Source organism: Passer montanus, unplaced genomic scaffold, assembly GCF_014805655.1.
Source record: "Passer montanus isolate IOZ18808 unplaced genomic scaffold, ASM1480565v1 scaffold23, whole genome shotgun sequence".
NCBI classification, from domain to species: Eukaryota; Metazoa; Chordata; class Aves; order Passeriformes; family Passeridae; genus Passer; species Passer montanus.
Window position 1 is genome coordinate 3899634 of NW_024366926.1, and position 18577 is coordinate 3918210.

Sequence of the window (18577 nt, forward strand, 5' to 3'; positions counted from 1 at the left end):
CTTCCCCTGCAGAGAGACCTCAACAAATCAGCGTACTGGGCAATCACCAATCATGTGAACCTCAATAAGGCCAAGTGCCAGATTCTGCACCTGGGATGGGCAGCCCTGGATGTATGGACAGACTGGGGAATGAGAGGCTGGAAGGCAGTGACACGGAAAGCAACCTGGGCGTCCTGGTTGATGGCAAGCTGAACATGGGTCAACAGTGCCCTGGCAGCCAGGAGAGCTGCCTGTGTCCTGGGGGACATCCAGGGTGGTTGGGCACTGGAACAGGCTCCCCAGGGCAGTGATCACAGCATCGAGCCTCAAAGAGCTCAGGAAACGACACCACAGCCTCCATATTTGACCAAAGCTGCTGCTCAAATGCTTGAAAGTAAACACACACTTTGCTAACACTGCTCGATTCCAGAGGTAAGGAGCTAGCAAATACTCTCAGAAAGCCTGTGATACTCAAGCACAACTATGCAGATATGGTATTTCTGGCTCCAGAGGTAGTTTACTTGTCACTGGCTGTGAATCCAGTAATTTTGTTTCAGTAAACTCTCAAGGTCAAAATCATGTCTCTTATTAAACAAAGCAGATTCAGTGAACAAACTCCAAATTTTCCCTGAAGGCTAAATATTAAAACTGTACACTCCAGAAAGATGTAACCTGAACCCAAAGCTATCCTGCCCTAAAAACATTCAAAATTGAGAAATCAACCCAGTAGTAAGATTATCTTAACCTCTGACTCTCCATAGCACACACACACCAGGAGGTTGTTGAAGAGAACCTTAAGGCCCTTTTTCTGCAGGAGATCAGGCACGTTTGCCTAAGGGAAACCCTTCAGCCTCCAGCCCTGTGCAGCTCTCCAGGCAGCTCTGTCAAAATGCCGCAAGCGTGCAGTCTGCATGGGATGCAGGCCAAAAAGCAACAAGATGTATGGGCCTTGAGCCAGAAGACACAACCAGCTCCCAGCGATGGCCAACTGCTGCCTGGCATCTGTTTGCCAAAGGAAACCTAGTGCAGGCAATGTTCTGAACTGAAGAGAGCTTGATCCACGTGGAGAGGAAAGAGTGGGATTGATGAGGACTTTGCAGATCAGGGGTCCCAGGAATCTTAGCAAAAGGCAAGTTGAGGACTCCCTGGTGGATTAAATAGAAAAAAAAAATCTTTAAAAGCAAAACAAGCATGCATGACTTCACACTGGAAAGATATGACAGCCCACTGTCTTATCATCTCTGTGCAGCAACAAACCTTAGAGCCTCTTGAGAAACACAAAAATCCAGCCTTGGTCAAAATCCTGAACGTATCCCACAAGGATACTGGAAGTTATTCACATCCAAATCCTAGAGTTCTGACTACACTGCTGGGACACTGCTCCTCTTGGAGGAACTTCTGCCTTTTGTCCACTTTGAGCTCTCTTAAGCTTGATCAGATGATGCATTGAGAGTAAGAAGCACAAATATGGCCAGATGATCACAATCACAGGAGAAATGCAGGAATTAACTTCAAGGCTGACTGTGGTGACAATTCCTGCTCTCAGCTTCCCACAGGGCAGACTTTCTGCTCATGTCTGTATTCATCTGCTCATTCAGAACAATAGTGAGAGCAAGAAAAACTATGTGAAGTTACTGTAGTTACAATGGCATTACTTGGTATTTTAGTATATTCTTAAAATAAATGTTACATCCAGTGAAGGAATCCTAAAGCAAATGCTCTGTGAATCTCTGCTGTGCTGTTAAAGGGCAAATGTTAATGAGCCCATCAAAAGCCAGAGAACAAAGGTAAGTCAGTACAGTGCCCATTACATTCCTTCATCCCGCTGGCCAACTGTTTGAGGTGTAAACAAGTGTGTGTTTGCCAAAGGATTTCTTCATTAGAAAAATGTGAAGCTGTGCCAGAATTCAGAGCTGTTCCACTGAAGTCCATGTAAGTAGGTTGGAAAGTTTAAAACAAGCTGTTAAGAAACCTGTCTTTCTCCATGTATGGTGCTTCTCCTGTTCACAGCATGACAATGAATTACACAGTAATGCAAAAACTGGCTGCCTAAAAGACACTGTTGGCACTGCTCTGAACTGTGCTGTACCCCATAAAGTGCAGGCAGATCCTTCAAGGAGAACAGATTAGTTTTACCTCTGTATTTCTCTCACCTTGCATTACACTATGGCCAACTCATTAACCAGGGAACCTGAACAACTGAAAAGACAACTGTAAATGCTGACTCCAGCTCCCACTCTCAATCCCCTTTCCTTCTCAGGAATAAGGAATGCTGTTTACAAACTCTGCAATAAAAGCAGGTTCAGGCCTTAGGAATTTTGAACAGAGGTGGAGCAGCACTCTCACACCAATAAACTGGCACTAAACATGCCCAAGCTCATTTTTATGACTCTCTGAATCAACACTGGGTAATACAGATAAGCTGAGACTCCACTAGAAATTCCACTAGGTCACGTAACAATCCAGTAACAAAGGACAGGAATGATCCTGTTCTTGGATCATTCACCTCTGAACTAGAAAAGGAGTTAAAAATACATTCTGTACTCTAACAGAACCTTCAAGGTGATCTCATAGGTGTTTTCTATTTCCCATTTTTATGGCATTGTATCTTCACTACAACTACACCTCCAGTTTAAGTACAAGTCATCGCAGACAAATGACTCAAGGGAATCATGTGTATTAGATCAGATTCTGCTGTCACCTGATAGCAATAGTTAGAAATCAACATTCCTGCAGTTAATGTAGGACCAGGCTTGCCACTGACTGAATACTATTATGTGACTATGCAACAGTCAGAGATTTCAGGAATCATGCAGTACAATAATTGCTTTTATTATGTTGAACAGAGATGAAAAATGAGAAGTGCATGAACTAAAAGCAGAAAAACCTCTGACAGCACACTATTACCTGCTCCATCATGGATTCTGTAACAGCACATGTACATTCATGTGTTTCAGTACAGAAATGCATTTAATTTGCACAAAATAATATGTCCAAGGGAGCAGGCGATCCATATACTGGGAACACAGCAAACAGCACTGCCGATAACCTATTAAATATTAACCATCAAAAGTCTGCTAAATGCAGGCTCTGGCAAGAGGTCTTAATTGCACTGGGCAGAATGCACACAAATATATTTTTCTGGTTCTCTAAGAAAAGATCTTATTTACAGTTTATTCCAACACTTGCAAATTCCAACACCTGCCCCTTCCCTGCTGTCCTTCAGTTCAGGCTGGTTTTTATAAGGCAAACATTACTGTAAGATTATACTACTCCTCCTACAAACTGGCTGTTCTTTCCAACTGTACAGGACATATTTATATTAATTAAGACAAGGAGAAGAATTCACCACCATTAACATGAAAGATGCAAATTGAAAGACAAAACCTACTAGGAATATCAGGCAGGCCTAATAGTCACATTTTCAGGCTGCCCAAGTTCCTAGGCTACTTGGAAAACACAAACAAACAAAACCAGACTCTCAAACACAGTTTAAGTAGAGAACCCACTGCTGTCAAGTGTTTTGCTCTTACATATTAGCTTGTGAAGAACTGGCAGTATGCTTGATTTTACCTTTTAAAATCCAGAAAGTAGAAAGAACATGCTCATTTCCAATAACATGTTGTACTTCAGTAACTAAGCGTATTTTGGAATACATTTTGTTTTTCTAAACATCCTGTGAACTTAAGAGACCAAAAAGTCAAGTCAATTAAGATATTTTTGACCACAGTTAAACTGATACCTAACTCTACTAGCACAGATTAAATAACTGTACATGCTCAGAAATCTGACTCTTGTTGTCAGAGCACTCTTTAGTACTGGGATTCAACAACCCTAAATTGTAATTTTCAAATGCAAGTATTTAAAGTCAGGCACTTGCATTCCACACAGAGTAGTAAAACCGACAGCATTTAGTCAGGTCACTTGCAAGGACTTAAAGAGCACTTGTGTGTCTGCATTTCTGTTAAGGACTTAAGCAATTACACCAACCTTTGTACTCACATTAAAAAAAATAACATTATTACATAATACCCTTTTGCATTTCAGTGTATCTTTGAATTACTGAAGCTTGAGAATTCTTTGATATTTCTATTTATTAATTTTTAGCATTGCTTGTGAAATTCATAAAACAGTGGGATGAAATCTGTTGTGCTTTAAAGCCTGATTTCCCTTAAAACCCATTACATGGCTCCTGTACAACTGGGATAAATTAACTTGGAGCCACAAAATGACTAGCATGGAGAAGTACTACCTGAGCATCACTTTTCTAGAACATTACAAATCTCCAGAGAATGCTCTAAGAAGCATGGCTTATTAGCAATTGCATACTTTCCATTCTCGTGTGAAGAAAAAAATCTCCACTGCAGCAGACTGGATACAAAACAAACTTTGTTTTGTTCAGCTGTGTGTACACAATAATCAGTATTAACTGCTTACACCTGGAAAGTTACCCAAGCCCTGCTTACTGTCAACAGCTGCCAGCAATCACCTCTCCATCTCACACCCTCCAAAAACCTGCTCAAACTAGAGTACCTGCTCACGCTGGCATCAAGTCCCACCACAGTTAATAAGAGATATTTTCTATCAAGAGTACTTGGGCCAAAGTAAATCATCAGCATCTCTACAGGACACTGTCAAATGCAGGTTTTGAACTAAGTTTCTGTAATGATTTTCATGCAAGAATTGACAAGATCACAGAGAAAGCCAGAGAACATTTGATTTCCTAACTATGACAGGCAATATTTATTGGCAAATTGTGCAGTCAGAAGTCTACCAGCATAAACCAAAGCTTTCAGTCATTTCTTACATCTGCAAATGTGGCAAATTTAGAGGCCCACAGCTCCTCCTAACCTTACACTATAACAATAAACTGTACTGGTTCCCTTATCCATTGCCATTATTAGATGAGATGCATACTTGCATCTTACACTGTTACCTGTCTTGGATGTAAAGTTCAAAACAGAACAGAATACTACCCTTGCTTTTATCCTTTTCAACAAAATGTTGAATAGGCATAAAATTGTTATGTTTCAGCCTCAGTCAACTCTACTGACCTGTGCAGTCAATTTAAAGTCTTTTGTATTTGTAGCATGCTACCACACTCACACAAGACTTCAAATGCAACTGATTATGACTGCTTAAGGAAGGATTTAGGGAAAAAATAGCTACTAAAACCAATGGTTATACACTGTGCTGTATTTTAATGACAATAATAAATTTATTTGTTGATAACAGAAGATTCCCAGTTATCTTTGGAACAATCTCATTATTAATGCTGTGCTCATCCTCTCTTTCCTGCTTGATTTGGTAATTAATCTGTTTCTGGTCTCACACACTGCATAATCAGAGGAAACTGGCCTGTGGGTTTCTCAGTTCAAGTTTTAAATGCTTCTAGAAAGCACCAGATCTATTTTTTAGCTGTTAATATATAGAAGACCACTTTAATTAAAATAAACTTGAACTTTTATAAATGTGAAACTTTTTCTTAATTAAAGCAAAGACTAGGTTGGGTTTTTTTTACAGAAACAAGGAGTCAGAGTCCTTCTGCAATAAAGAATGTGCCATTCTGACTTCACCAAAATGTCATCCAATTTACTTCAACAAAGTGTTTGGCCTTGTGCCCCAAAAGAGAAAAGCTATTATATGGGATTGCTCACTGACTCTGTGCAGGGGCTTTGACAGAAAAAATAATTGTTGTCAGCACAGTGATTAGGGTTGCAAATACCAGCGGTAATTTTCCATCAGGAAGAAAATCCCCAAACACCATGGTAGCTTCTAAGAGTCATGGGTGGTGGACATGTTCTGTGGGTCTGTTCACTGTGTCAGTTCAAAGCAAAAAAAACACCCCAAACAATCAGGTGACCTTCAAAGGACACTAGTGAAAGCCACATTTGTAACAAACAAAAGGAGTCAGTTCTCACATGAGAGGAAGCAGTTTGTGACACACTTGCACAGATGATATGTTGGAAGCAAAAAGCTTACACATGTGCAAGAGAGACACAAGACAATTACTCTGGACATCATTAAATACAAAAACCCTATAAAGAGCAGGAAAACTTCTGAGAATAGTCATGAAATGGTAGAAAAAATGGAGGAAACACCTTGCTGCCCTATTCTTCTCCTCCCTTGTCATCTGCTTATGGGCAGTGTTGGAAGCAGCACACTGGCTTAGATGGATCCCCCGTGTGAGCCAGCACAGCCACTCTAATGTATGATGAGCAGACATTAAGAGGATTATTCAGTGCATTCCATGCTGCAAATGACTGCAGGAATGATGCACTAGCTGACTGCATGAGGACAGACTGCAACAGCTGACTCTTTACTGGGTCAGCAGCTGTACAGCACAGAGGAGGGAATATTCTGCAGCCTTTGCCTCAGGTAAGTGTCACCAGGGCCACCCCTGTGAATGCTCCCAAGGCTACAACAGTGTTGTGCATGCAGCAGTGCAAAAGGAACTGGATTTAAGAGTTCCTGGCTCTCCCTTTTTTGATGGTGGAGTGGCAAATGCACCACTCCCTGCACTAAATTCCTTTTTGCACAGCAACACAGGTGTGGCATGCAGCAATGCTGTCAAAGGTGCCAAAGTAGTTACAGCACTGCTCTTTTTACTCACAAAATGAAGACAATATGGACTTCATTTCATCCTTTGCATGGTCTTCCCCTCTGTGACCATATAAAATAGCTCATGGCTGATTAAGGCTCCAAAAGACATGCAAGGTATCAAATAATCTGTATTTCTAAGACTAAAATCTTGTGGCCAATGGTACGGAGATCTTCAAAGGCATTTTCTAATTCACATGGTCATAGGTATTTCCATGAATGTTAACTGGATGGAATAACTGACTTTTATTCAGTTATCAGCTCACAGAGTTGTCATTCAGTGGCACCGATACCTTCAGGAAAAATACAGAAATACAGAAAATTATTTAACATGAACAGTTACATTTAAAAAAAAAATCTCTCTACAATGTATTAGGCATCCCTTCCATTTTGTACCCAGAAAGTGATGAGAACATCATTGTCAGAAGGGGGAACAATGTCAGTAAATCATACTAAACAAAACTGGTAACAAACACTGAAACATCTAGTATTTATAAATGTGTTTTTTGTCTTGGTTGCTATTAGCATATAAATACTGGGTCAGTTTCTTCCTGTCTGCTGTTCTTCCTTGCCATCATTTACACTATACTTTAATAACCACAATTCAGCAAGGCTGTTTCAGATAGACGTGATGAAAAGGAGAATCTCAGTGTTTGCAAAAGAAACGTATCACTGCTTTCCAATATAAAACTAATACCCTTTTAAGTTCATTTAACTTTCATTTCCTTTTGTTCTCCCAAGACTATTTATATATATGACCTTTTACCTGAGACCGTAGCTCTTGATAAACAGCTAAAAGCTACTCTGTTTCACATCAGTACAGCCTTAACCTACTGCACTCATTGCCATAAAACACGTACAAAGGTCATGAGTTGTGATACGTAAGCAAGACAGAGATGTGGAAATCCATTATTTTTAGAGAGGACTGCAGTATGTGAAAGGAAATGACAAACATAGTAACAATCCCATGATGCACCTAATGATACCAACTCCATCTGTGGCATAGCATGGTATTTTCCAGGAGAAAGAGTAAAATGTGTCTCCAGCCATGCAGAAGAACTGAATGCTACAAGAAGTTAAACTGGCAGTGCCAGGATCAAACATAATTCCAGAATTTGTAAAAGGTTACAAAGACTTCACTGAGGAAAAATAATAATTTTCCATGCCCATCCCCACAATCTGGAACTAAAACATCCCTGTGTTATCAACCCTATTTCTAGCACAAATCCAAAATACAGCTCCATACCAGCTACTATGAAGAAAATTAACTCTTCCCCAGCCTAAACCAGCACACCATCATATATAAACTGGCAGGGGATTAAGGTGTCAATGACTACACCCCATAAGAAGCCTGTAGCAGAATTTAAGATTAAAAAAAAAAACAAATTAAGCATTTACAAAGTGGAACAAGAAGACCTCTTTCTTGCTGGCTTTACCTAACTCTGTGTATATGTGCACAGATGTGTTCAGTAACAACAGAGCTCAGATCAGTTCAGGGGAACATTTTATTCTACTTTTCAGTTTTGAAAACTGGAATCTGATTTAACTATTTACTGTAATATTATTCATAAATGGAAAAAGGATGATCTAAAAGAGAGCTGTGACCTAGATATGGGAAGAATCCAGGCTCTCCAGATCTGCATCTTACATTAGAGTTGTTTAAACTCAGTCTTGAAAAAGCTAAATTGTATTTTCAGATCTAAAAATCAAAATACAAAGAAAAAGTTTTTCACACATGGAATTAATGGAATGTTACTTTCATAAGAAATACCTGATCTGCAGTAAATTAGGGAGTCTTAGTGTCTCTATATTGTTCTAGTTACTTGTGTAAGGTTCTCAGTGCACAAAGAACAGATCCTTTTCCTAACACTGAAACCGAGATGTTCACTGCCAGCAATTAAGGTCAAATGCTGCTTGGATCTGCTGGATGCAACAGATTTTCTGCATACATATCCAGACTTTAGCAGTATCTGGTCCCATGCAGCACATGCTCCTATTGTTCTCAGACTACCCTGGGCCCAGTTTATGACAACAAGCCTTGGGGCACTAGAAGTGCTCCAGGCAGAGCAGGGTGCACCCATCACCTTCTGGAAAAACTGTCATCTTCACAGCACTCACGGGGGGGGGTTGAAAAAACCCACAGAAGTCGATGAGCATTTCACTGCTCTTAATTTGGGAAAAGGAATTAATTTAGTGCTGACTCCTTCCGAAGCTCCCACCTTCAGAGTTTTCCAGCTGAAGCTAATGTCAGAGGCCAGCAAGAATTAAATGCCACAGACAGAAAAATCTCTTACACTTCTTTACTTTGGGTCAGTTCCAACTGCCTGCAATGTGTCCTTGTCACAAAGGCAACACTGACTGCTGGTTTATACAGAGGGGATAATGCTGATCATTTTGTGTAACCTGATTAACTGAATGACAAATTAAGGGTAAACAGAATAAACACTGAACAATCTAAACAGGAGGAACTGAGAGATTTGTCTTAGCTGAAAAATTTTCACCTTCTTGTTAATCTCCTTTTTCCCCCAGGGGTACAGCAATGATGCTCAGCAACAGCTGGCTACTGGAGAAGCTCACATGCTTATTTTACTGCACCCTCTTTCTTGGTGCTGACTGATGCCTCCCTTTTGAAAGATGATGATGTACTGCCTGAGATGGACTGCTTCCAAGTGCTAAATCACATCGTACTCCTCCAAGAAAACAAATCACCAAAATCCCCACAACAAAACAAACAAACAACAACAGCAAAAACCTCAAATAAACCCAAATCAATAACAGACAATGAATGAAAAACATTTCAAATGAAACAAGTGCAAGTACAGACCAGGACACACATACACATATGGATCTTATTTTCCCTATATTTTAGCTATATGGAATTATCATGAGACCGTGATAGTACCAATGAGTATTTGATTCAAGAAAAAAACTGAGAGAACAAAAGCAGAATTCCTAAGCACCTCAACTACAAAGTTTGTCAGCTATATTCAAACAATTTACAGTACACTAGAAGTATGGACAGCAGGAGGGAAAGAGACATTTGTTATGCGCCTGTCTTTCCTTTATAGTCCCGAGTCTTGGCAAATTTCTTCTCACAATGTGTTACAATTAAAACATGGCTGGTGAAATTCTAGTGAAAGAAGTATCAGCATAATAATTTATTACAGTTTAGCATTAGCATATTTGTGTAAATATTCAAGACTGCATTTAGTAACACCACAAGTGACAGATTTATAATCCTGTAAATGCTTCAGTGAATTTCAAGAGCAGAAACATTCTGGTTTAATAACACATACACAGGGTTGACAAAGCCAGCAGAGCTAGAAGCACTGGAAAGCCATTTCAGAATTACATAAGGAATTGTTCAGGGTTTTTTTTTACTTGCCTTTCTGAATCACAGCCTAAACATAACCATCCTCCTCACTCCAGACTGAATTTCCTACAGGTGAAAGGTTTGGAGGGATATAAACTTTCCCCTACAAATCTCGTATTGCTCATTTCCGTCAGCTCACATCTTAAAATGTCATTCTGGCTGAATCACTATACACCCTTACTATAAACATGCCCATCTGCTCACTGGTGGACAACTGCAAAGTGAATTTTAGCTGAAGAAATACTAAACAAGAAAATGGAGACTGACTTCCACAGGTGCTCCTTCTCCTCATGCACCTTCCATCCATCCTCACACATCCCACGTGAACCCACTCCTACTCTTGGGGGCTCCTTAGTCCATGCAGTAGCAAACTGGCATGACCTGCCCAAATAAGGGGACGCTGCAGAAAATGGAAATGTTTGTTCAGATCTTCGGAAAGGATTTCCAGCGATCTGTTCCTGCTGTCTCCTGATGGGAAAAAATTAATCCAGTACTGAAAGCTGACCATTAACACGATGCTAAAATAGTCCCAGACATGAAAGAAGAATAAAGGAAACTATCTCGACCCTGCAGGCTTAGCCAGGACACTGTAACATGGATTAGAAACGGATGCCTTTTTTTCCTGACGTAAATGAGGGGCTGCTCCTGTGTCTGCCGAGTGTGTAACCCTGAGGTGACAGGGAAAGGGACTCATTTAGAGGGAGCCCATTAATTGTGGAGTTGGTGGCTTCTCAGAATTTTCTCCCCGATCTTATCAAGGGATTAAAACCTCATGCTATAGCTGAGGAAGCTGAAAGAAGCGTCTGTAAGTGAAGATCCAGATTTTAGAGGGAAATCAGCTGAAATGTTGTGGCTTTCAGTGGAGGTGGAGCTTTAAACTTAGCTGCAGAGGGACCAGCCAAGCCAAGCTGGAGAACTTTGAGACAATCTTACTTTGCCTACCTCTCGTCAGGGACAAAAGGCTCAAATCCTTTCTCAGTATGAATGATCTGCTCAGAGTCTTCAATGGGAAGGAGCAAGCATTCCATTTTAAGCTAAATTAGCTGGAGCACTCTCCTTGACAAAACAAATATGCACTTTGGGGTCTTGCCTGGCTGGGACGGGCACTGCACACTTTGCAAACACCAAGCACCCAGAGGTGCAACCACACCTGCAGCCAGGGACTGCCTGCATGTCAGAAATCCCAGAGCAGGCTTGCACGATGATGTATGTGCACTTGTGCTGCCATTTAAAGTGCAAAAAAACCACTCTGTCAACTCATCCTCCCCACTGAAGTGGCAGCTCTGGCTAGAAGACTGGAAACAAACAGGATAAAAATGCAGGAAAGTAACTGCATCTAAAATAAGAGTTCTTTTGAAACGATTCATTTTTGTAAAAATCAGCAGGAGACCAATTTCTGCAGCTCTTCAGGAACTGAAACCTGCCTGTTCAGAGATCATCAGAATGCACCTACAATATACTCAAAATTATAAAACCGTACATGTATTTACTTGACTTCGTAGGATCGACTTTCAATTTGATTTTAATGTTATATTACATTAATATTATTTTGAAGATGTATTAATTTTAAAAATATACTTGTTTTTTCTTCTGCATCAGGTGAACAGGGTATGTATTCTACCACCCAGCTGGGAGGAATGGGAAAAGCCTTTGGCATTCCTGTCCCAAACATGTGATCAAACCAGAAACAGCATTACATCCTCATAATGTCAGTGTTTGTGTGCCAGTGCAAATATTTATTTGCTCTGAGCTGACTGGCTCTTGAAACTAGAAGTGCTCTGTCAAGAAGGCACTGGAGGGAAAAGGTGAAAATACAATAGAAAAAAAAGATCTTGTAACCCTGTATGACTAGGTAATAGGTATATGTTTTATTTGAAGACAATACTGAGCTATAAACCACGCTATTAAAGGTGACATATTTCACCTCAAGCCAGCAGAAGGAATAATTCTAGAACTCTCCCAAGAGCAAGTCTCATCATAGTTCTCCTGCCCAAATTTCCTTTGCCAATTCACTGCCTATCTGTGATCATTAGAGAAAGCTAATGACTGTTATTCCAAGGTCCAAATTCATTCCAGTTGTAGCAATGCACCCCTAGCTAGTGCTACAACATAGGACTATATACAACAACAGTTCAAACAGCAATTCAAGACCTTGTTTATATTTTATTTTATCTATTATTATTTATTGTTCGAATTATCATTTCTGTTTTTATCATAGGTTTTGTAAACCTATTTCTTCCAGAAGATTACAAAATTGGCAGTACTGCAACTCAAGTTATCACTCAGTTTAGTAACACAAAAATCCATCAAGATCTTACGGATTCATACTAGGAATTCTGTTCAAAAGCAAAATAAAAGCATTATTTTCTTAGGAACCCCTGATATTTGTAATGTGAAAATGCACAATAGTGCAGCTGTACTATCAGAAAATTAACTGTTTACACACAAAACCAGGTATTTATGATCCTGACAATGTGACCACAGAGCAAGCAACAAATCAGAATGTTCAACCCACTTCAGAGCCTACTGATCAACAGACTGAGACTCTTACTGACTTAGGAAATTGAAGCAAAGCAAAGGATTAAGGATTGCTGAAGAGCTGGCTGCAAATGAGACCTGTAAACTCCAACAAATCCCAGTTTATTTCAGAATTTTCAAAACAATCAATCAAATCCCAAAATTCTTTTATTATAAGGCATTTCCAAATATAGATATATTTCTGAGGAAAGCACATGTTATACTTCCACCTGCTGGCCACCAAACTAGATAATCATCTGGTATCATTCTAATAGGTGGGACAAAAATCCCTCTAGGCAAGGTGTCATGAACCTGACAGTTCAATTTCCCATTGAAATAGAAACTGTTCTAAGAAATTTTCTTTTTTGTTAAAATTGTACTTTTAAAAAAAAAAGTAGATGTTTCCAAAGAAACACTTTCATAATTTCTAATTATAATATTACAATATATAATTAGGAACAATTGTAATATTGAGCAATGAGCATAATTTCTGCTTTGAGAATAATATGCAGTGGCCTTTCATAGAGCCACCTGACAAATTTTAAAAAAACCTTCTTAGTACCTTTGCTACACGAAGTTAGATTCTTGTACTTCCTGTGTTTCAGTATGTGCCTTGATTAAACTAGAAACTTCCCACCCATATTAGATGGACAACAAACAAGGTCAAATTTTTGCAGTTGACTGCCAGCAGCATTTGGAAAATATCAACAAGGTCCAAAGATGCAAACACAATGTGAACCCTCGTATTTAGGCATGGCTCTCAGGCAATCATCTGCCTCCTGAGGCAATGTAATGGGCAACATTTCTCATCTCACTTGAGAATTACATCTTTTAGTGTATTTTGTTGGAGTTATTCTGGTTGTCACCATGTACTTTGATAGCTTGTATCTCCAACAGCTGTGGGAAATTGCCCAGATCTCCACCTTTGTCCAATCCCAATCACTACTAAATCCTTAGAACTCAAAGACTGTCTTGACTTTGGAACTGGCTGAGGCTTGAAGGAGAAGGAAATACATCTGAAGCTTTTATTCTGGGCCCTTCTTTTTTTCCGAAATATGTTCTTTCCCTGGTTCTATTGCTGAAGTGACCATCAGTGGCTAAACATCACTGGCCAGGCAGATCACTTCCACTACCTAAAAGTTACTGTGACACTGGAAGGCTATCAGTGATTCTATCTCCTTCCACAGAAGCATTTCAGCGGAGTGCTAGTAACAGCTCAAAGACAACTAAACGCAGCAAAATACTACCTCACTGATTACCACGTTAGAAAACCAGCACCCCTTCTAAAGGCAGCTGAGCCCAACCCATACTGATTCAGCAGAGCCTCCTGTGATACATCGCAAAGGCGGAGATGTTATCAGCTGATTTCATCTGAATGGCAGAACCTGGGCTCACAACAAACTTCCTGTTCTGTCAAGGTCAAAGACACCGTATTTTTGTAACTTATTTTCTGACAACTTCTATTCCAGACAGTGAAGGCTAAAGTGATTTTATCAGTGGGTAAAACCCTACCAGGGATAGGCACGTAGTTCAACCCTCCCAAACTCAAGAATTCACACCCTTTAAGAGAGTAATTATCAGCACAGTTAACATACAATAAGAAATGAGGCACCTGCAAACCACCCTCATGACCTTTTCCTGCACCGACTCGAGGTTGTTTCCTGTGGCAGAGACAGCACAAGCCAGAACAATGTACTTTTGGTTGCCCTCCTTGTCAGCTTTTAAATGTTAGAATCCTTTGGTTTACACACAAGCCCTCTTCCCACCAAAGATGTAATACTCTAATTACAACGCTTTTCTTTAAGAGATCCTATGTACTTTTTTCAAAGACTTATTTAATGCTTCTCTTCAAGTGCATCCAGAAATGGGTGAGTCAGAACACCTGACTTTTAAACTCAGATGCATGTTTGAGACAGGCAGACTTCATGCAAAGGTTAGAAACCTCTGTCCTAGAGTACCAAAATTCATCATCACTGAAGTACACCATACATTATAACCACATCAGAAATCCTGAACACTTCTTAGCATTATTGTGCCTCCTCATTTAAAAACATTTTAATTTTACGGAATAAATTTACTGCATAAATAAGTGTGTAGCCAACAAAGAATAAGATGTTTAATAGAATGAACTTCCAGACTAGTAATGAAAATTAGCCTATCAGCAGAATCCATGTGTAAACTGCATACCAATCAACAACACAGAACATTCTTACAAGAGCCTGCCTTCCACTTATCTAGAAGATTTCTGAATTGAAGCCTGAAATAAACCTGAATTATTGATTTGCTGTGAGAAAATGAAATATTAGAGATACTCACTTTTACCAAAATTATTTTTGCTAGCTCTTCACATACAGGCTTTTCTTCATCCTTCTTCAAGCCTTCTAATTCAAACAAGGTATTGTAATTTTCCAGCATTTTTGTCATTATCTTGTTGCAGATCTCCAGTTCCTTCATCCCTTCAAATCCAGAGGGCACGCTAGAATTGGAGAGATGACAAAGCAGAGTGTTACATGGACTCAACATACAAAAGCTCCTGCAGAGGGTCTCTATAACATTGCATTTGTGGACACAGGCTGGGTAGCAGGCACAGGAAACTTTGTCTTGGAAAGGAGGACTGTGTCTATGTTGGTAACAACTATCACAGTTTGTCTGCAGTTTTTCTTATCAATATTAAATACCAGACCGATTGGCCGAGCTACCCCACCCACAGAATCCAGGTAGGGATAGAATTGAGACAGCCACCAAATGGGGTGCCACCAACTCTGCTGTAAGCTGGGTTTCACGACCCACAGTGCAGACAGCTCAGGCATTTAGATGCTCTGAACTGTCAGTGCAAGAGTCAGATTCCTCCAAAACCTGGTTTGTGATAACTTCAAAGATACACAAGAAGGATAAGTGAAAAAAATTAAGAAATCCCACATGCTAAGCAAAACAATGAATTTTAACAAGGTCTTTGCCTTCAGATGACCCAATGCTGTACACCAGATTTTTAATCTAACTTTTGAGTTACTATTTCTTTGGAAAGTAGGGTCATAACTCAAAGGACTTCACAAAACATGGAGATGGATGCTGCCTTTTGCAGAAGAACCTAAAAGATTAATACAAAAAGTGGTTCCCAAGCTCCATTTTCTGGAAGAATAACCAACTTCTTGGCTGCTGAAGAAGCGGCTTCTTTCTCTTTTGAAACAGGCCCCTCTGTAGCTTACCACAGACCTTAAAGGCACACAGAAAAGGGAAGACACTCTGTGTATCTGCATGTTTCCTTATGTATTTCACACAACTCTCTCATGCAGCAAAAAATGCACATCACTTGCAACAGAGCTCATAATTCACTGAAGCATCTAATGATAATCTGCTGGAATATAAACTTTCTGCACACTGTTTTGACAAATTTTTTGGCCCCAAACTGACTTAAATTCCATTTTAATGCAAAAGTACAATATCTGAAGAATCTTCTGCAATCACTCAGTGTTACCTATTGTACACTATTTCCAGCAGACACGGGTCTCTCAGTAAGCCACAAAGTGGCTGCATGGATGTGAATTTCCTAAAGACCTTATAAAGTGGCAGAGACTAATGATCAGGAGTAATGAAACATAGGAAACATTTAGAGTGAAGGAGCAGAGAAGCCAAAATCAAAACAAAGCTTCAAGTACCATTTTCCTGAAGACAAGAAGATGTTATGTGAGAAGAAAACACAACCCAAACTCCCAAAAGCAAAACAAATTTCCCCTGAGCTATTTTATAGGGATGTAACTTAAAAGTAAACCATTGCTTCCTGCAAAGAGTAAATTTTTATTTACAAATAACTACCTACCCTAAAACCTTAACTGTAGTTTATCGGGGTCAGATGTGCAGTTCAACAAGAAGGCTCTGAAAGCTGATGCTCCCAGAAATCTGTCATCAAAAAGTGCCTTTTTGTAGGGGCTATTGATCCTTCTCAGTGCTTTATGCTCTGCCATACATCTACATGTCAACAGGGAGAGCAACCCACTGCAGCAGAACACATCTTTGTAAATTCCAGAAGAGAGACTTTATTGCTATTGAAATCAACATTTAACACATGCTAGAGTAGTAGGACCTGAATATTAAAGGATTGAATTATTTTACACCTCCAGAAGATAGTCTTTATTGCTATTATTTCAACATCTAACACACGCTAAAGTAGCAGGACCTGAATATTAAAGGATTGAATTATTTTACACTGTAGAATATTGGCAGCTGTAAAAATGTGTCAGTCTCAGCTGATTGATTTTTTTACTGTGGAAGTTTGCCTCAGACTAAATAAAGAATAAATGGACAACTTCTAGTGATGGATATGCATGTACACTCAGGCCAATTCACTGTGAAAAATGTAACATATTCACTAAAGTTTAGTAAGTGGGCCAAAGAAAGTGTATGTATGCAGTAGGCCCATGCAATTATCCTGATTGAAGGGAACCCCTCTTGCCATGCTAAATGATGTGCTCCAGTGTTGGCGTGCTGCAGAGCCTGCTTGCTTGCTAGCTGAGGCAAATCCTGACTATTACCTTCCTGATTTGCTTCTCCAAAACAGAGTACAACTTAAATAATGGCACCCCTATGAATCTCATTCCCAGGAAAAGGACTGAAAATGTAATATAGCATGTGCAAGTCAAAATAAAGACTCCAGATAGCAGAATTTTTACCTAAACCACATCTGCTGGGAACTACAGCCAACACCTCCCTACTGGCAACAGCTAATACAAAAAAATCTCTACCTGGTTGAAAAACAGTCCAGTCTATAAAGTTTCCACAAAGCACAAAAACAGTACTTAATTTCTGCCCAATTCCATGACTTTCTTGCCCTCCCTTTCCCACACTATCTTGTCAGTTAAAATTCATTAGATCAAACCTGTGAAAAATCCAACACCCTGTTCTGAACAATTCTGTATGAGTAGGGTGAGACACGTATGCAAAACACAAGGCTGTGGCTCAGTCTTTTTTAACACCTCTCTCTGAGTGCAACTAAGCAAAGGACCATGAATTGATTTACTTTAATGGAAATTTAACATATTTTATTCATTGCCACCTCTCTGCCACTTAAACAGGCATATTTAACAAAGTTTCTAATATATGTCTCCTATAGTTGCTATTATTAGACCTCAATCACGATAAGGACTATTACACTCTTTGAGCTCTCCATGGTGACATTTTCCTTTCAACAAATATATGCTGAGCTGAAGATAAGTTTATATTATGAGCACACACCACCCTGCCTATTTATACAAAGTAAACCCCATCTGCTGCCACACTGCATGATCTACCAGCTTGACTAGACTTTTCTGAAAATGTGTGTAAAAAAATAGCATTTTACTTTAGCTTTTCTCATTCTGAAAAGTCATGACATCTACAAATGTCACTTAACTGAGTAAAAAACCCAGATCTGTGAGAAAATATTCTCTCACACTTCCACTTTCCTGATGCACACCCTACTCCTTGGAAAATTTTCATGATCATTTGTGAAGATCTTGTTAAAACATCACAGCATAAAACTGTTCATAGTCATGGTTCCCTTATGTCTATTTTCATGTTAATTAGGCACTACAACTGCGATGCTTTGAGAGTTAAGACACACAATTTACTCCAGTTACAAAATCCTCGGCAGAAGGACTTCACCCCCTTACAGCCACATATGTACAAATTACTTCAGTAGCAGCACCAGAAGCACCAGTTTCACTACCACAAACACCAGAAGGGTGGCATAAACCTGCAACTTCTATGGTTATTTCTAGCAGAAAAAGTGTTGGTAAGTTCAGATCTATCTCAGCGATTTGAACTGGAAAACTCCCACTGAAGTTATCACAGTGGCTTGCAAAGTCATCAACAGATACACAGCACAGGCAGAGCAGGAGCAAATTCCCTAGTGTCCCCTCCCTTAGATTCCCCAAACACCTGCCCTTCCCACAGAGATGCTCTGAATGATCTGTGTGCAAAACACAGCATGTCCACATTAAATATTTGGAAAAAATGCGCCTTGTCTAAATGAGGCACCAGCATTAAGAGTATCTGACATAGTTAAGAAGGGTCAAGGGCAAAGATGCATCAGCGCCACAAGTTTTGCAGGATATTAAAACCTGAAATTACTGG

The 18577-nt window shown here is 39.7% G+C and overlaps 1 protein-coding gene across 6 annotated transcripts in view; it reads right to left on the minus strand.

Annotated features, from left to right (window-relative positions):
- Positions 1-18577, minus strand: part of FAM13A (family with sequence similarity 13 member A) — a 117865-nt gene that overhangs the window by 78686 nt on the left and 20602 nt on the right. For all 6 annotated transcript variants that reach the window (XM_039710446.1, XM_039710441.1, XM_039710445.1 and 3 more), the window contains exon 5: positions 14786-14945. In XM_039710446.1, the coding sequence (XP_039566380.1) occupies positions 14786-14945 (160 nt within the window). The remainder of the gene's footprint in view (positions 1-14785; positions 14946-18577) is intronic.